The sequence below is a fragment of the Cyclopterus lumpus genome, chromosome 4, assembly GCF_009769545.1.
Source record: "Cyclopterus lumpus isolate fCycLum1 chromosome 4, fCycLum1.pri, whole genome shotgun sequence".
Lineage (NCBI taxonomy): Eukaryota > Metazoa > Chordata > Actinopteri > Perciformes > Cyclopteridae > Cyclopterus > Cyclopterus lumpus.
This window is the reverse complement of record NC_046969.1, coordinates 7,737,905-7,758,873: the sequence shown is the minus strand read 5'-3', so window position 1 is coordinate 7,758,873 and position 20,969 is coordinate 7,737,905. Positions and strand designations below refer to the sequence as shown.

The window sequence follows — 20,969 nt, the reverse complement described above, 5'->3', positions numbered from 1 at the left end:
AGAGAAGTGTGAGGGAGGCAGAGGCGGATCCGGGCTTTAATCTGCACCGTCCAGTTCTCCAGACCCTCCCCCTGCTCTGCTCTGACAGATGACAACTTTATCATTTCAGATGGCAAATCCAGCCGGCTCCCGTAAGTCTATTAGAGAGCATGTGGGCCGAGCTGCAGCCACGAGCATGAATAACACTCTTTTGTCACCTCGGGGCGCACACACACACACACACACACACACACACACACACACACACACACACACACACACACACACACACACACACACACACACACACACACACACACACACACACACACACACACACACACACACACACACACACACACACACACACACACACACACACACACACACACACACACACACACACACACACACACACACACACACACACACACACACACACACACACACACACACACACACACACACACACACACACACACACACACACACACACACACACACACACACACACACACACACACACCACACACACACACACACACACACACACACACACACACACACACACACACACACACACACACACACACACACACACACACACACACACACACACACACACACACACACACACACACACACACACCCCTAAAATCCAGGTCCAGAACAGGACCGGGTACCAAACCTCAGTACGTTTTTGGTCGTGCCTGAAATGTGTCTGTAGCACCGCTGCCCATCATATCAAATGCTACTATTAAATAACAGGTCACGTCGGTGCTCCCGTTTCTTATTTAGACCGATATTTCTTCTGCCAATTTCAGACTGTGCTTCATCCAGGCAAAGTCCTTGTACAGCTGATTCAGTGTCGACAACATTTAAGGAGTGTTGCGTCTTTTGTTCAACGAAATATGGAGAAAAAAACATTTCATTTTTCAAACGTAATGAAAATAAATTTACTTTTGGTATCGCGATCGTACCGGAAATCATAATGGCCAAACAATTCAAATGAGTCTTGGGGAGCACACACTGTAGGTGTGTGCAGCACCCAATGACCTCTGACCCTTTTGATCGGATGCGCTTCCAAACAATCAATAAAATTGATGCATATATATTATCAGATTAAAATTCAAAGCTGCTATGGATTCCAATGCGAAGTGAAGAAATAAGTGGTGTTATTATATCTTTATAATCTATGATAATCTACACATTCAGTAAATTACATTCATCTGAAAATGTTGAGATGAATGAATGATGGAATATTTATACTTCTACTTTATATTTATAGCCACACAGAATTATCTATTTAGTTAACGTGCAATTTCATGCCAGTTAAAGCCAAAGAACAATTATATTTTGGAGCTCCGTACAAACAAGTAAAACGGGTTTTCTACGGATGAGTAGCTGAATATAAATACTGTGCCTGAACTGGGTCCTGTATTTTTTCATCTTTGAGAAAGAACGACATGTAATTGCCACGAGCTAAGCCGCGGGATTGCACAAATCCCGCATGGCGTCGGCGTTGTCAGAGACCGTGGCGGCGACTGGCGGCGTACCTGTTCGGTTGATCGACATGCTGGACGCCACGGTGCGGGACAACTTGTTGGCTGACACCCGGTACAAGGAACCACGGATCCAGCACATGCTGCTTCCTCTCCAGTGCTGGGCAGGTGACGGGTGTCTGTCGTGGGGAGCTCGCATACGGCTCTGAAGGAAACTCCTGAGAGGGAGAGGGACAGAAGAAGAAGAAGAAATGGAGAGCAGTCGAGGGAAATAATGGATCGGAAGACATGTGGAAATTACCTTTCAAGTTATATATTCACTTAAAGGATCATTTCGTTTATTACAACTTTGAATGATTGCAATTATCCGTGAAGCTCGGTTTACAAACTGTGACATTTTCATGCCATTCTCTGGAGGTGGGACGATACAATCTGCTCATCCCTCCCTCAGTTCTACCCCTCTTTTCTCCGTCTTCTCCCTCAAGCCCTTTCACTTTATCTCCCCTCCTCACTTTATGATTCCAATCCTCCGGTCTCCCCTGCCTGCCCTCCCTCTCTCTCTCTCTCTCTCTCTCCCTCCCATGTCACAGCACTCTGTTAAATTGCTCCTCTAATGGAAAGGACGGCAGTGTGGAAATGGAGAGAATTGAAAAGAGGAGAGGAGGAAATCAATGAGATAATAGGCAGGGCAGGGGGCCAGAGCAGCGAGGTTGGCCCCTACACTGGAGCGAAGAGACCACACGCACACACACACACTATGTACAGTACACACAATCACAGGCCTCTACACACACACATGCTCACCATTCAGAAGTCATTCAGAAGCACTTGTGTGTATATGCGCGTGTGTGTGTGTGTGTGTGTATTGGGGGGGGGGGGGGGGGGGGGGGGGGCTGTACGTGCGCGCCTGCAGTGTGTATGGGGCTGCTGGGTGGTGTTGAGGCGGTGCAAGGGTTATGGCGATAAATTGCGCTGTCCTGTCACTTCTATTTGGGGCGGATTGGGGCTGGTGTGCAGGGTGCCGCTGGAGGTAATTTGCTGCCGTATTTCAGATGGGCTGGAAATGGGTTTAGAGCGAGAGTTCATGCCTCCCATTATAGAGAAGAGAGAGGGTTACCCCGAATGCACGCAGCGCACAGAACAACTGACACGGGCGCTTAGCGCGCGGCGGCCCGGCGAGGAGCTGCTGCACTGCTGTGAATAAGAAAGAAAAAAGGAGAGAGAGAGAGAGAGAGAGAGAAAAGAGGAAAAAAAGCGGTGCAAATATCAGCCGTCAGCTGCGTTCACGTACGCGGCCTACCTGACTGCGCTCCATAACTCAGCCGCACAGACACTCAGTTTCACTGATACAAGATCAGTGGCTGCCCTACACAGGGCAACTGCAGCCAGGGGAGCTGTAATGGAGGCTAATGCCGGAGCGCTGACTGCCACCCAGGGAGGCTTAAACAAGGACCGGGCGGCCTGGGGAGCCACAATGGAGGTTAATGGGGATATGACATGAACAGTTAACACAGACGGTAGTTAACCCTGACACAGGGCCGCAGCCAGGCGGGGGGGAGGCCCCTGTTTCTTCGACGACGCAGTGAATGTCGTTTGTTGCAGTATTTTTTTTATTTTATTTTGATCTATGAAGTGAACAAATCTGCCCTTCTGTCTTGTCTACTCTCCACTCGCAGCATCTGTTCTGTGAGTAGACAGACATGGAAAAGGGCAGAGCGAAATCTGGAAATGATTTGAAAGAAATGACTCCCCCCCCCCCCCCCCCCCCCCCCACCCCCACCCCCACCCCCCCAAACACTGCTCGATCGGGTATCTGGCTGATTGTATTTAGTGGCCCGACGATTGTTGGACCCTGGTTTCAGTGTTACAGAGCAGTAAAAGCCTATTATTGAACCAAATTAGTTTTAGAACAGTAACCAAATAAAACGGAATTAAATGAATTTACCGGTTCCATAAACTGTGTGTATTGTGAATCAGTCCCGTGTAAAAGTCTTTCAAAATAAAACAGTTTTTTTTTTCTCTCTTCTGTGAAATGAGCTCGCGCCATCCATTGACCCCGCCGCTCAAGAGTCGTTAAGAACGCCGTGCACAGCCATGTGAACGGGTTTCACCCTCACGCCGAAACGCCATTAGTGGAAACCGCCTCTGCAGGAGCAGATTACCTTTGCAACAAGATAATCTGCCCGTAATGAGAGGGGGGGATGGGGGGGGGACCAGAGGCAAAGAGAGGAAGCAATGTACAATTAAACCATCAGAGAAAGTGACATCATTTAAAACATTTTTATTTTTATTCTCGCCGGCCTCTCCTTGAAACGTCCCCAGTGATGCCCTTGACCTCCGGACGGATATCCGTTATCAGACACACTCCAGGCACATCTGATGCACAAATCCCCCCACGCTGGACCCCCATGGGGGAGCCCTTTCAATGTTGAACACATACTGTACATCGCTGCCTTCCTCTCTGCTCCAAGGCCTCTGAGGGAAGCCATACAGTCGCCATGCTAACTATTCATAGCTGTGCTAATCTGTGTTTTCTATATTAAACTATGGATAAAAGGAACAACACAAAATGTGTCCCTCATAGTGACAGGCCTCTTTTAGCTCTTTGTTTTGGATACATTTACTGGATGGTTCAGTCTCAGTATGCGAAAAGAAGCTGGATCGGTTCATGAGCAGTCAATCCTAAAGACTTCCTTATGTAGCCATTTGGTCTATTAAATGCAGCAAAGTCTTCAAATGTCTCAATCTAGCGGACGAAAAAGGTCAAACGCCCAATTCAAATGACGATGAAACGTGAAAGCGAGGAGAAGATCATCACATTAGGCAAAGCTGGAACGAGAGAATGTTGACGAATAACAAGAACGGAAAAATCTAATTTCTTGTCCGTTACATTTCTGTCATTCGAGTCAGCCAACTGTGCCCTGAAGTACAATCTCTGCACCTCCAGTGAGTTGTGTTGTAAAACATTAAAAAGACAACGACTGGAGGTCGCAGTAAAAGAACATTAACTCACGAAAAAAGAAAAAGGTGAAATATGTTGAGAAGAGGAAGAAGGGAAGGCGGGATGGGGGCAAGGGCATGCAGAAACTCCCCTGTGACTGGCGTGCACGTACAAGTGTGTGTGTGTGTGTGTGTGTGTGTGCGCGCAGGCAGCTGTGCGTACGTGCACTGCTCTGACCATGTGACGCACAGATAAAAAGAGAGCGCGATTCAGCACTACCGGCGCCGTTGATGAATGATCCGACTTTTGTTTTAGTGACAGGGAAGAATTCGGAGGGTCGTGCGACTGCTCCGAATAATGCTGCCCGGGTCTATTTTGTCTGCAACCCAAGCATTAGTAAGCTCATATTGGGGAAACAGTTACCCTTGAAACAGAGCACAGCAGAAACAGTCATCTGGCTAATTCCAACAGCGGGGACTGCTGCTCTTCTTGAGGCACTTAACGGAAAAAAAAACCAAAGCGGCGTCATTACGCACCGCGCTCCGATCAAATCCAACTCAAAAATAAGAGTTCCGACTGTAATGAACAGAACTCCTCTTTCGCGAAGGGGGAATATCATTTTGGTGAGTACACAGTGTGAACAGCAGCCGAGGAGGACCACGACACACGGCTGCAGGTGACTGGTAGATGACTGATGTGATAAGTAATGAGTAAATGAATTGGGGGAGGGGGGGGGGGGGGGGGGGGTATAAAAGGGGATGAATGAGGGAGTGAATGCGGGAAAAGAGCAGGAGAGAAGTGAAGAAGAGGGAGCGCAGCTTCACTTTATTGCCCAGTCTCTTACATCCTGTCCTGATCGATATCGAAGCACTAAAGGAGATGAGCGCGTGGACAGAAAGTGTGTGTGTGTGTGTGTGTGTGTGTGTGTGTGTGTGTGTGTGTGTGTGTGTGTGTGTGCGCGTTCGGATGTACTCAAAGGTAGTATACTTATTTGGGGGTTGGAGGGTCCCGCTTCATTTAAGATGTGTGTGTGTGTGTGTGTGTGTGTGTGTGTGTGTGTGTGTGTGTGTGTGTGTGTAAGTAGGTATGCCAGAAGTAAGTTAGAAAAAGATGAAGCCAAGAAATGAGCAGACAAACGAGACTCAAAACGCGATGTGTAGGATGTGATTATATGTCATTAAACAGTGAGGACAGATAACCAAAACAAAGAACAGCAGCAAAGCAAACGCATCACTATAGAAAACTAAAGACGGGACGGTGGAGAGAAAAATAGGCGGGATGTGAGAGTGATGAAGAGGATTGGGTGGGGGGGTTGGGCTGTAATTTATCCTCCAGTGTGCATGCTTTACGGCTTTCTTAATTCAACTCCTGCTACTGTTAATGGAGTTAATGTTGAGATTATATCTATTTTCTGGGGGCCGGGGTTGAAATACCGCTGCCGATTCCCTCGCTCCTTCAAACTGCCGCCCGGCACTAAATCACCTGCCACGCTCGTTATGGCAGAAAACAGGTAAGAGAGCGGCGTGCTGGGGTCGGGAAACCTCTCCATGCGGGCCCCCGGGAAGGTGGGGGGTGAGGGGTGGGGGGTGAGGGGTGGGGGGTGGGGGTAGGAGTGTGCTGTGGAAATGTACCACCGATTTGTATTTTCCTCTTCAGCGTTTCATTGGTATGATCTCCGCCTTTAAATCCATCCTCTTAAAAAGGATCTCCTGGTGCTCTTTGTTGTGTACAGCAGTTTGAATTCAACACAAATCACACCGATACTGGTACTGGACAACAGACAGGCGTGCTTATCAATTACTGATGTTTGATTAAAAGGTTATACATCCTCTGATGCAACAGTTCATTGTGTTAGACTTCAATTCACACATTATTCTAAATGTAATGTTGTACACTGTTGACATACATACATACATACACATATATATACATATATACATACACATATATATATATATATATATATATATATATATATATATATATATATACACATATATATATATATATATATATACACATATATATATATATATATATATATATATATATATATATATATATATATATATATATATATATATATATATATATATATATATATATATATATATATATATATATATATATATATATATATATATATATATATATATATATATATATATATATATATATATATATATATATATACACATATATATATATACATACATATACTTATATATATTTGGGGTCAGTGGTTAGCAGGTCCATCTTTCAATCAGGTGGTTGGGCGTTCAATCCCCGCCCTAGTTGATGTGCCCTTGAGCACTTGAAGACACTTAACCCTGAATTGCTCCCCGTAGCTGTGTCTACGGTGTATGAATGTAACATGTAAAGTGTCTTTGAGTACCTTAAAAAGCGCTATATAAATTAAATGGATTATTCTTATTATATAAATGAATAGAATATTCTTATTTAAATAATAATTGTTTTCTTTTCTTTTTAAGAAGGCCAGGCCCTGAGTGAGGGGCCCAGCTACAGATAAGAGCTGAGAACACATGAGGACAGGGATCAGTGGGTCTGATAGGGCAACGATGAAGAGCAGCACTCAGTAGTTAAGAGCAGAGAATATGAGCTCATGCTCCACTCAATGGCTTCAACCTGATACAAGTCGAGGGTCTTTGGAGTTAAACAGATAGATAAGCATGAGAAAGGAGTGCATGGGAGGGTGTGTGTGTGTGTGTGTGTGTGTGTGTGTGTGTGTGTGTGTGTGTGTGTCAGGGAGGGGGGATAATCCACTATCCCTGGGGACCCGACCTGTCCCCCTCCTTCCCTCCTTATCTCTTTCCTCACTTCTACACACTTGGTGATATTTCACAAGATGTCACAGGGCTCAAATTGAAAATCCCTTGATGAATCAATATTTACTGCAGCAGCTAAATGAATAGTAATAAGTCACCAGAGGCTGAGTCAAGCCACGTTCCAGGCCCCTCTGTCTCACCAAATCTGGATTACACAAATGAGCCAACACACACGCAAAGAAGCACATAAAGCCTTTGCTAATAAAGAGCTAGCCAAACATACCCACATTTAAGACAACTTCAAGAGTAGGTTCACCTATATTAAAAGACAAAGATCCGAACTCAACAGAGCAGATAGATTTGTATGCATGTGCTCAGGTTTTGTGATGTCTGAGACGTTTGCGTGGCATTTTGTTTGTTGTGCTCACAACAGGGCTGGAAACCTTTGGGGATAGCAGGATTATATTTAATCTGAAGCCTAATCTAGAATTAGGTTATAACTCAGAATTGGTGCCACTTCAAACCCTGTGTGTGTGTGTGTGTGTGTGTGTGTGTGTGCGTGTGTGCGTGTGTGCGTGTGTGCAACAGGGTAGTCATACCAAAGTCACTTTCCAGGAAGAGCATCACCCATTCTCTTCACATTAGCAGATCATCAAAACCAACCACAACAACCTGTTCACAGCTTTCACAACAAAGCTCAAACCAGATGAAACCACTGCAGGCAAAGAAGCTCCACACCACAGGGTTAAGTTACTGCCACGAATAAGGCAGTAACGTAACGTGTGTCACCTAATAATGACCAAAAGACCACAACTAACCATCAAGTCAGTCAGATAAGAACTAAATAGTTATACAATGTTTTGTACTATTTGTCAGACAAAACGAGCAATGCCATTTTGCATTTTTATGGGAATTTCCCTTAATCATAACATTTTATAGACTACATACATTTTAAAATGTACAAATACTTAGATGAACCGACAATGACAAATATTCTATTGTCCTATTGCAGATGCTGTATTCACTGTGAATGAACATTAGATAACTGAAGGGAGGTGGGGTGGGTGGGTGAGAGTTGGAATGGCATTAAGAACCAGCCGCCCTTCCTCCCTCTGTATCGGTCCTGGGTGAGACACTTTCCCCGCTGGTGTAAATTAATGTGAGGAGCACGCTGGTGTAAATGGTTTATTCTCTGGGTTATCTACTGTGTAAAAATGAGCGCCATAAATTCCGACCTCTTCCACTCATGCTGCACATGACAGTGACATTAAAGACAGGACGCTGCTCTGCTCTGAGGGATATTAGCCATTGAGACACATTAAACCCAGACCTGCAGGAGGTGTGTGTGTGTGTATTTGTATTTGTCTCTGTTAATGTGGATTACCTCGCAGACTGGATCCTCTTGGCTCTCCAAGAGAGGGCAGGGTTGTAGTGGACGGTGTGTGCGGCGGGGCTGGAGCCCGGGCGGGTCACCATCTTGTAGCGTGACCTGAACACCCGCGGAGAGGCGGGGCTACGGTGGGAGGAAGAGGCGGGACCTGAGGACGGAGAAGTCGGCAGATCAGTACGAAAGCCTGCACATTGGAACCTGATCGCGCACAGAAACGTGGCTAAGCACGCAGTGGGTATGTGAACAAATGCACATAATGTACATACAAGTGCATACAACTGTGCAGACACACACAAGTTTGTCTGAGGACTCTGGCAGGTGTGCTCTTTAATAAGCTTCACATATAAAAATGAGAGGGAATAACAAAGGCAGAATTTTTACGAGCCTAATAAATCATATCCTCTGTCTCTTCCCTCGCTGCCTTCATCCCTCCTGCCTGGCCTCCCTCCCTCCTCCTCACTTTAAGTCTCATTCGTTATATCATTTTACAGATCCGTCAGTGAAGAGGCGCAAGAGAAGAGAGCGGAATAGAAGAAAAAAAAGGGGACAAAAGTGTTTTTTTATTTATTTATTTCTTTGGCTGTGTATCCATCATGTTGTTTTATGATGGCCCGTTCAGGCTGGCGTACTCGCACAAAAGAACAGAATTTGCATTGTGGGCCGTCTAAGTCGACGTTCAGTTCAAAAGACCAAAGACTCACACTTTCCACTTCAACCAAACAGAATTTGCCACGACCTCGTTGAGCAATAGTCCGGTACGCCTCATGGAGTGACAACAGCTATGAAATCATGAAATCACAACTCAAAACATGTCTCCATAATCTGGTCATCTTTTCCTATTGTGCTCGCTCAAATCATTAAATCAATTTCATTTCTAAGAAGTCGTTAAGCCTTTCTATCAAATTAGTCTTGCCTGACTGAATTAGGTTTGTTTTCTCTGTTAATCATAACCTGTCTGGCTGTTTCTTCACTTTTTTTTTTTTTAAAGGACGACATCATGTTCCCAGATCTCAGCAATTTAGTTGGGTGTGGACAATATTATTATTACCGACAAACTTAGTGGCCAAACTGACAGAAATCAGTGCTAAATTATTACCCACGCTTTCACAGACGCGGATTAAAAGCTTTGTGAATAATTACAGTAGTTTGTAAAAAAAAGAAGAAAAAAAATGAAGCCACCCATGAATCAATTCGCCACAAGCTGCGTGTTGTTCCATTAAAAAAAAAAGGTAAAAACCTTCCACTGCTACAGCCTGAAAAGCAAGATTTAATGCAACATGAATCAATTGTTCACCGTATTCATTTACATTGTTCCATTCCCCCCCCCCAAAAAAACCTCTTGCATGTCATTATCTGCACTAGTCTTCCCCCTCCACCAATCACTCACTGTGCTGGTCAGTGACAGCACTCTGTCTTCCTAATGAGTAGAGAAAAGACAGAGTGAAGAGAGGTGTGAAAGAGGGATAAAGAATGAGTTCATGCACCCGATGAGGAGCTCATTTGCCGTCACCTCTTTCACAAGTCTTTAATTGCCAATTGCCAAGATTGTTGCCGTTTTAATTAGCATCCAATAACAAACCGTGACCACGAGGGCCGCGGTGACAAACAATAAAATGATTCGATTTCCACTTCTATACACACACACACACACACACTTCCTCCCCCCAGGCGCTGGTTTCATTTGTCAGCCGGGATGCAGCTCTGGATCAGCTGGAGAATTCATCTCAGACAAACATTTACTGTTGAACAAATCACTGCGAGCTGGGGGGCTGCCGACACACACACACACACACACACACACACACACACACACACACACACACACACACACACACACACACACTGTTTACATGTTCAGATGTTAACCTCAAGGTTATATAAACCTATTTGCAAGAGAAAAAGAAAATTACCTTTCATACTTGTTTTTGTGTACTTACAGGTTTCCTGTGTAATGAGGGTTTATTACTATAGGTGCTAATTTATATATATATATATATATATTTTTTTTTTTGTGTCTTTTTTTTCAGACCGATAGTCAGCCCCATTCACAGGCCAAATAACTGCTAACCGACAAGATTAGAGCCTCGTATGCAGGGGAGCTGTGGTTGAGGTGCCCAACAACCCGCCCAGCGCTAACGACAGGCAATGCACACGCAGGTTAAAACCATCATTCATCACCAGCTGCGTTCACCGTTCCACAGAAAGTCCCCGCCGCATCAATTTGTTTATCTGCGAGGTTGTGAGCTGTGTCTGCAGGTGCATTGTCAGCCTGGCGTTACGTTAGCTAGTGTCCGGTCCGGCCGAGAGAGAGGCAGCGTGTCTGTGACGGCGAGAGGGAAGTCAGCAGAGATGTTACGGCGTTGAAAGTGGCAGCGCGAGTACAGTTTATTTGTTGTTGAATGAACCTTCCTTTTAAAAAATAAAAAAACAGATACGCAATCGGTCGACCGCCGGCTAATGTTGGGCCGTCGGTGAGCGTGTGTCGCCCTAGTTTTTGTTCTGTTCTGTTCAGATTGGCTCAAATTGGCTTTTACAGCTTCTCATTTGACATTTTCATCTCAGCCGACTATTACAATAAGAAGCAAGAGTGGTGTGACAACAGTAGGCAAACGCTGCTTTGTTCCATGTATGCAATATAAAAACAGCGCGGAAAAATATCGTTATCAATACAGTGTTACTGCTTTCCACCATATCGCTAGTTCGCTGGTGGGTTGAAAGGGCGTGTGTTGGGTTATGAAAGATAAAACTACTACCTAAAAAAAAAGCGAGGCAGCACAAGATATGGGTGGAGGTGGGGGTGTTTGTACAGGATTAGTTGCCTGGCTCGTAGTCTCTTTTTTCCCCATAATCCATCGGTGTTGCAGTCAGAGCTATTTGGGCGTCTCGGCAGATGACAAATAGGGCTTGTCAAAGGGGCTGCTACGATTCCCACCCTGCAACCTCCCCCCCTCCCCCCCTCCCCCCACCATCCCCAACCTGCCCCTCAATCTGCTGCTAAACCCTCGGCCCAACATCGTGACACCCGCAATGTCCACGGCGCTGTCACACAGCTGTTCCACCTCGGCTATTGTTTAATGACATCTACAGTGAGCTGTACTGTTGGTGCGCTTCTGTTTGTGTGTGTGTTTGTGTGCGTGTGTGTCAGCAGGGATGGATGGACGGTGTTGCTCTGATTGTAAACCACTGCAGGTTGTGTTGGTTGAGTGGATCTGGGAGCAATGGGGTCTCAATCTTCCACTATAGGACCATGACCAATGAGCAAGTGAGAAAGTGTGCGCACACACACACACACACACACACGGCGGGGGGGGGGGGGGGGGGGGGGGGGGGGGGGGGGGGGGGGGGGGGGGGGGGTCTCAATCTTCCCTTAATAGACCTCTGACAGTGGCCTGCCTTGCAATGTGTGTGTGGGGGGGAAGCCAAGTGGCACTCTGTGCTGTGAAGACAACGTTTGCGGACGCATGCAGCTCGCACGCCATCCATCCATCCATCCATCGCCAACTTGCCGCAGTGAAACCACAGATGATCTACTCGAGCCGCTGCTCACATCGCTCCTTCTGCTAGTAGCCTGCTCTGCAGCCTCAGTGCCACATTGAAAATGGTTGAATTCAACATATTTTATCTTGTGGAATATGTCAATGGAAATAGTATAGATGGTATATCAACATCTTGATAAGAGACTTAATATCATCCAAGATTTAGTGTCTTATTCTGGTTTTAAAGACTGCATGACATCATTTTCTGAACTTACCAGACTGTCTATTATTGACCTTTTCTCACTTGGTTATTATATTCACAAAACTGTTTTTCTTATTTAAAATCAAAATCTCATTTTTTGGAAAAGCACCAATGTTCAACCCTACAATATTGTTGCAATATCAATATTGAAGTAATTTGCCAAGAAAATCATGCCATTTGATTTGCTCTGCATCACCCAGCCTTTGCTAAGCATTCATTTCATCAGTTTCATTAACAGTCTGTTTGCTAGAAACCCCTCAATATCATTTTGATGGACCAGCCCTTCAAAGGTAATTTTATTCCTTGTTTATCCTCTCTATGATATATATATATATATATATATATATATATATATATATATATATATATATATATAACAGGTCTGATCCTCTTCTGTTAGTCCGACTGAGGAATCCACTCAAAGCTCATGACACATCAACATAAAGCGGCAGATGTAGCAGGAGCGCTGAACTGGAGTCACAGCCCTAAGACGACGGAGCCTCATCTCAGTGGCGTGGGCTAGACTTTGAGCAAAGTTGGCTTCCCACTTCCACGCTCTCTATCCTCAGCCCTCTGACTGGGGCTACTGACAGGCCACTGTACACCCCCCCTCCTCCATCCTCTTAGGGATCCCCCACCCCCCTCCATACCTGACGGCTAATTCCAGGGAAGAGCGTTCTCCGTCTGCCCCCTCCCTGGGACGACCCGATGGATAATAAATCTTATTATTGACAGTGCCTGTTCCCCCTGCCATCCCATGTTCCCGTCCCCTGGGGCTCATCTTCTGACTCCCACTGCTCCAGCGCTCTTACGGAAGACGGCGGCACCATGCTAACATCAGACTTAACAAGGGAGTAACCACAATCTAATAACCCGCTGTAAGCCAGAGTGGTTATGATAATATGATCTGTGTATTTGACACGCAGTCATACTTCCTGACAAACTACCCCCGAGATGTCGACCGAGTTTGGTGCCCCGCCCTGGCAACAGAACTGCGTTCCATGGTCTTAAAAAAACTGCATCAGAGTAGATCATGTACTCCTAGAGTATGAATTACATTGCTAGAAAATACCTCGGGTCCAAGTTTAGTTCCCGTTAGCTGCTGACATTTGACACCGCGATAGGAAATAAACGTTTCTCAACATTTGTCAACAATTATTTCGGCAGTTTTTAAGCTCATTATATAGCGGTCTGGAAGTTTGAGCTTTTTGTGCTGCAATTTCTTGTTATTAAACAATCAACACAAAGATATGTAGTTCGAAAAATAGCTATATATATATATATATATATATATATATATATTATTAAAAAAGTTTGACGACCGGAGAGCGACGGCACGTTTTTTCCTTCTTCTAAAAGGTCACAATCGACATTCACTCCCCGGACAAATGAGTCTGCAGTAGTCACAGGTAATTATCAGCTCGAGGTCCAATCAGCCGTGATGGAAACCTGACACCGCCATCTTGTTTTCTGCTAACTTGAAGGTACAGAACACAAATCCTTAAAAGAAACACCGCATATGATCTTCATTTATTCCTTGCGGACTAAAAACAGACCTGCCGTCAGAGAAACTGGAGTAACTGTAAGTGTGATGACAGACGGACGGCTTGACATTAATCAATTGCCCTTCGGTTCTGTACTGCGTCATGACCAAATTAGAGCTCGTCTGCAAGTCAGACGCCAGAAAATAAACAGTATTATATTCTTTTAAAAAAAAAAAGTATTTATGTATGGTGGGCCTGCTTGATTCTTTTAGAGGAGCACTCAGGGGCTCCATTAATGTGCATGTGGATGAAGAGTTGACACGGACTGACAGGCTGATGGCTGTGTGGGGGCCACATACTGACACAGGAGGCCCCTGGTGCGTGCCACCAGCTGTCAGCCAGTGTGGTGGTGATGTCACCACAGAGAGGCGTGTTCAGCAGGACGAGTGTGTTTTGGGAAGGAAGGTGGTGGTGGTAGTGATGATGGGTGGGAGGGGGGGCTCCTGGCTTGTGGCCTCGTCCATCATCGCAGTGGAGCCATCAGCTGTAACATATACCAGCTGACCCAGGGAACCTCAGGCCAACCAGGGCAGGGGGAATTCTACCACTCAGCCTCACACAGGCAAATGCAAAAAACACATACGTATGCTGGTAGGTTGTTGCTATGGCATACAGTGTTAATAATTTGCTCGTAATAGTTAGTTCAAATTGGAATCAAACCTAAACCAGCAACTACACCTAACTAAACCCACCCACTCTCATATTGGCATCACTTTTTGTGCATGATATACGACATGTTAATTAGGGCGCGTTTTTTACAACGCGGACAAGTTCGCACGGACAGCGTTGCAATGATTGGTTTAGAACCGCTGTCAATCACAGCCGTCGACCCGTTTTCATTCTACAACAACAGAATAGAAGAGCTCTTGGAGCGGCGTTCAGCGACTGGCTGTTGGCAGACCAGGCTGACCGCAAGCATGATACATGAAACCGGTTTTTAGTCGTGGCCTTTATGCCAGGCTAATCACCTTCTCACCAACCTCCAGAGTGTTTCCTAAAATGCTCCATGTTTAATCCTTCTCAAATATTAAATGTTATAATATCCATGTAATAAAGCTCACTCATAACCGCCGTGCTTTAACAATGACGAAGTGAGCAATTTTCCTTGACCATCGTGTCTAATCAGCATTAAGTTTACATCATAAAAGTACGAAACTCAACATTTTCAAAGACTATACCATCATACTAAAAGGTGCACTAATGTCCACATGTTGAGAGCACAATCCATATCTAAGTATTTTTCCAATTGTTGAATAATATGCAAGGAGACTTGACAGCATCCTTGATGAATAATTAAATGATAATGGCCCCTGTGTGTGTTTTTCCAGAGTAGCCATATGCTCCTGTAGCCATAAAGTACATCAATAATGTAAACAAGACATGATGAAAACATGCATTTCCTCTGAACCTGACCTTGACCCCGACCCTGAGCGCGGACAAAATCTGTGGTGGTGATCAGGAATCCGTCAGGGATTCCGTTGGGAATATTTCCTGTGTGTCCAATGACATGTGTCATACACACACATACAGACACACACACACACACACACACACACACACACACACACACACACACAAACACGGTGTCGCGTTGGGTCAAAGGGATGACTGTGGCTGTCAATCAGCCAATCACATTAGACGCATCAAGAGGAAGAGCCCGGGGCTTTGTCCACTTAAGGACCGCCATTATTACATACGTTACATGTGCATCCGTTTGTGAGCGCAGAAAGTGTACGCGTGTGTGATTTCGTAAGCGCGCCTCACGAAACCTTCTGTAAGTGTGACACGGGCGCTTCAAGGTTAAGTGAGTGCACCCCTTAAGGGCAACGCAAGATTCCACAAGGGATGTGAACCTCTGCCCCGGGCGATACACGTCAAGACCTCTCAAGGAAGTTAGCGGCCCCAGGAGCGTGGATTGGGAGGGGGGGGAAGAGACAGACAGTGAGAGAGCAAAAAGACGTGGGTCTTTTTTTTTTTTGGGAGGCCGTGATAAGTCATGTTTTAATTTGTGATCTTTTTTTCTGATTCATGTTATGTTTTTGTCTGTTACCGCATATGTTTAGTTGATTGGCAAAGACATGTCTAAGATTATTATAGAACTGCTCAGCCATTACATACATACAACACACACGCACACTCACACTCACACTCACACTCACACTCACACTCACACTCACACTCACACTCACACTCACACTCACACTCACACTCACACTCACACTCACACTCACACTCACTCAGTGGTGTAGATTTAAACCAGGACTGAGGTTACCAGCATGGTACGCATCCATCATGTTGCTGATTCTTTTGGGCCAGTGAGTGATGGGCCGCAGTCAGCCGGTCGAACACCGGCCCCCTCGACTTCTGTTTCAGCCACTGAGTGAGAGACAAGGAGGTGATGTACAAGCCCGCCGGGGGACACACACGCATCATGAATGTGTCAGAGCGTTAAGATAGAAGGGGGGCGAGTACGGGTCGAGGAGAAGGTGGAGGGGCGCGCGAGTGTCAAAAAGAGAACCGCACAAACAGGACAACAGCTGTAAAGGAAGGTTTTTAGGTGTTACTTACATTTCCTTCATAAAAAAGGGATAAAGGCCGGGCTCAGATTCAGCACTCCTTCAAGGTCAGGGAACAAAAAACACTACCAAAGGTTTGCAATTAAGCGTTTGTGTGTTTTTTCCTTTCATCTAGAGCCGAAATGATCAGCAGAGAAGTATTTTGAGGATCAATTAATCCTTAAGCCAGTATTAGCCAATCATAAATTCGGAAGATTTGATAGTTCCAGAGGATTTTCTGGCATACATTATAGTAAATAGTAAAGAAAACACGCCGCAGATTTATCTGGAATAAAAATGAAATGTTGATTTGGCAAAGAAGGAACGGGCAAGGTTCATTAAGAGTGGTTTACTACATCACATCGTACACAATATGCATCACATCCTTGGGGGGGGGGGGGGGGGGGGGCCTTCCTTAAAAGAGTGGAGGTAGGTGAATGCCCATTGGTTTTGGAGTGACATGTTCAAACTGTGTATTTTTTGTTGATGTTCGTATACTTTTGCACAGGACATAGATGTAAGTCCGTGCATTTTAAGTTTCTATTTTGTTATAACAAACTTTTTCTCCTCTACTTCCCATTACTCACTGAGGTGCTCTAATCAGCTCTTTTTTATTGGTCCATATAGCCTGTTAGGAAATTGGAAAAAAGGAGCGTTTAAGTTTACGGCTTCTTTTGGTTGGGATAATTTAGCTGCACATCGTCGATCATTGTCCTCATTTGGTGAATTTAAGAATGCTTTGTTTTCTTATCTGAGACACAAATTGATTGTCGTCTCCTTTTTATTTCTTGTGCTTCATTGTGTGCATATATATCCCGATGTTGTAACAGTTTAGTCTTAGTTGTTCAATGCTGCCATTATATTAAAAATAATAGCAGCATTTGATGACAGCATTGGGATAAGAAAGTGACCTGCAACAGTTGGCATGTCCAATAATTTATAGTGCATAGATTTACAGAAGCCCCTTTGAAATGATACCGATATTTGACCTTTCAGTCCCCGTGTAATGAAGAGTGCCTGCTGGAATAACGACACAACTTGTGTCTAATGGTTCACTCTGGCCCCGGGCCATGGTCAGCTCAGTGACATCTTGACATGGCACTGCATCTACCGGAGGTGAAAAGTGAGGGTTCAGGGGCTAAAGGGCAGGAGGGAGAAAAGGGGGACGACGGCGCGATGAGCGACAGTCGAGTCGCTCGTCGGCTTTGGCGCTAACTTGGTGAAGGCAGGGGGCCAAGAGGCGTCCACGCCCCCTCTCTGATTCGTTAAGAGGACCAGCAGGTGCTCTGGAGAAGACCGGCTCCGAATAAACAATCTGCCCCCGCCTTCCTCATCGTCATCTCCTGCTCTCCAGCAGCTTCATGCTCACACCAACCTTTCCTCATGTGGAGGAGGCCTCAGGCTCAGTGATGTTACTTTCCACCTCTACACGTCTGTCCTTAGCCCCGTCTGCCCTTCTCCCGTGCAGCATCTTCACACACCCGACATGCCCCCTTCATTCCACGGGGGGTATTCTGGGTGCAGCTGCCAAGCGCCTAATTGGTCCCATCGGGCCAGGGGGAGGAGCTGGCAGTGGCCCGCTAAAATTGCTGAACGCAACCAGGGGGAGCGGGCATCTGCTAGGAACGGACACCGCTGCTGAACCGCTGGCATGGTCCACTCACAAACAGATATACACAGAGGCATATGTACGAATAAAAAAGTCCTTCAAAGTCACAGCAGCTGAAAGCCTCCGTTCGATAACTTTTAGGTTGGACTAACGGCAGTCAAGGCATTCGCCGCATAAAGTCACGGAGAAAACTGCACTTTTCAGTTTCAGCCTCATAATGTCACAGATTACTGAAGTGTAAAAGTAGAGGAGAAATGTGTAGTTTTTGCAGTGAGTATTCCAGCATAGTTAAATAAAGACAACACTGCCTGCTTGGTGGTGTCACATCATTAGCCAGTGTGTGAGCAACTTGTGTAGTGACTCGTGTGTCAATGTGGCATGCCATTTGACCCCCGTAGCACATTCTGAAGGAAACCACACAGACACACAATGGCCCAGGTACCGGAGCAGGGGTGTGACTTGATGGATTAAAAAAAAGGACCCCTTTTGAAAATGTCTATGCCAGTTGTTGTTTTTTCTGAGCATTATTTAGACTTCGTCCCGACAAGCTAGCATATGACATGGCTGGTACCAATGGACTCCTTGGGTTTAGCTTTGAAACGGAGCCCGCTACAGCCTCTGAAAGAGAGTGTGTCAGCTGAGCCTGCCCGATTATCAAAATGATCTTCATTAAATTGGTAAAAATGATACGCGTCTAATGGTTCACTCTGTCCCCGGGACCATTGTCAGCTCGGGCACCAGGTGAAACTGCTCTTCCCCCCCCCCCCCCCCCCCCCTTTCTCTGTTTACAATAGAGTTTATATTATTAATGGCTATTTGGCAATCAGTCCTGGATTACTGTCATTGAACAACACGGTCAATGATATCAGTGTGTGTGTGTCTCCATAGAGACAGAGTGAAGTATTTAACAGCTAAGCCCCCCGAACACAGGACACAAATTAACCACACACACCACAGGCTTACACACATGTGGCGCGCACACACACACACACACACACACACACACACACACACCTACACACAGCAAAGCCCCCCAGACAGGAGACAAATTAACCATTTCCCACAGAGCAATTCACAAGGGAGCAGGGGACAGTAAATGGCAAATAATCAATATCGCTTTCTCCAGCAGCGCCCACACAATATTAGCCCCACGCGTAGATACATTTACCAGGAACACATGTGCAAACTGTAGCCTTATGCATGTCCAGGTGTGTCACTCCTGTGCGTGGACATACCGTTCTACAGGTCTCGAATGAGGACGGTGTGATCCCCGAGGAAGACTTTCCGGTCGTGAAGCTCTTGTCCCCCATTAGACAAGTGGCTTTCTTTCTTTTTTTCCTGTACTCCTCTTTAACTCTGAAGCTACAATGACAGGAGACAAACTAGCTATTTCCCCCCAGAGCAACTCACCAGGGACAGCAGAAAATGAACTGCCCCAGATCAATACTGCTCTCTCTCGCTCACAGTCATTCTCCACTCTCCTCTACAGATACACAGCAGTGTGCGGCCCCCAGGAAAAAAGAGACACTTTTTTTTTTTTTTAGGGTTTGAGTCGAGATTTCAGAATGAGTGTTTGCGTGCATTAATTAAAGTGCACGTGTGCAAGTGCTGTCAACCACAAGTGAGGATACTGATGAAGATGCAGGTAACCCATGTTATGCTATTGTTGTACGTTTGCATTCATTCCACAGCCCGGCTCTTTGTCATACGCTGCTTAAGGTCAACCTGCTTACATGCAGCTTCAATATGTTGCAACTCAACAGCCCTGCTGCTATGAATAAACCAATGTACCTGGAGCAACACCCCCACAGGTAGAAAGGTCCTCCACAATAAATGTTCTGTCCATTCATTACCTTTTGAAATGTGCCAGTTGTTTATATGATGAGTCTATGTTGCATAAGATGTTTTGTCTCCCTTTGCTTTATGTCATTTATATGTACCTCTTGTGTTCGCCTTTCAACATTATTGCTCAACCTTTTTTAAATGCCGTTGTAATGCAAAGGTGTGCGTTTTTTTTAAGTGTACAGTTTGTGCTTTGCTGTATGCCCTCAGCTGAGAGTTGATGTTTTTAAATGCATCTTAATATTCAAACTCAATACTTCTTTTCGTTGGCGAGGCAGTGATTTCGAAGTTGGTCGTCATATTTCAAAATCCTCGAAACATTGGCTTTGCAGATATTGCAAGTAGCCGTACAACTGGTTGGGGTATGAAATCTGATCAAAACAGCCATTTGTTGTTCGTTCCCTCAGCTACGCTGTCCACCGCATGTAATCAGACACGAACATAGAATATAAGCGAATGGGCCTCATTGTCACCGATAGCCGATCCATCTTTGGAAATAGGTCCATGCATATACTGTATATGTCAAATGAACAGTGAACAGGGGCAAGAGTTCACCAGTTGCTCAGGTTGCTGAGCCAGCAGTATACACGTGCAGAGCCCCCTCTGCAGCTCACTGGCAGGAATGCAGTGGGAGCTACTGGTGCTAATGCCTACATTTGCAGGTGCATGTTTTAAATGCGCGTGTGTGTGTGTGTGTGTGTGTGTGTGTGTGTTTGAGAGTCTAGAATCTGGCTGAACACCCGCTCACAGGTGAGTATAAATAGTACTGACCCCGACCCAAGAAGACGTGATGGAATCAAGACCTACAGCGTTCTCTGAGCTCAGTGTTGGCCTGCTGGTGCTCAATGTGGGATCGGAGTCAAACCATTATCACTGCCAGCTGACTGACCACTGATACCCCACCACCGGCCAGGTTTTAAATTAGGAGCAGACCAAGTAATCATCAAGACATCAACCTATTATCATCCTATTAACTTTCGTTCAGCTATGTAGTTCTGAAACAATTAGTTGATTAAACCAATAATAAGAAAATTGAAAGAATCGGCAAAAACGTCAATCAAAATCAATTAAAAGTAATTTTAC

General features: G+C 45.4%; 1 protein-coding gene across 1 annotated transcript in view; it reads right to left on the bottom strand.

Annotated features, from left to right (window-relative positions):
• The window catches only part of zc3h3 (zinc finger CCCH-type containing 3), a 45,170-nt gene that overhangs the window by 10,819 nt on the left and 13,382 nt on the right, over positions 1–20,969 (bottom strand). The window contains exons 4-5 of the mRNA XM_034530956.1: positions 8,593–8,746; positions 1,536–1,699 (exon numbers count right to left, since the gene is read on the bottom strand). Coding sequence (XP_034386847.1) covers positions 1,536–1,699; positions 8,593–8,746 — 318 coding nt within the window. The remainder of the gene's footprint in view (positions 1–1,535; positions 1,700–8,592; positions 8,747–20,969) is intronic.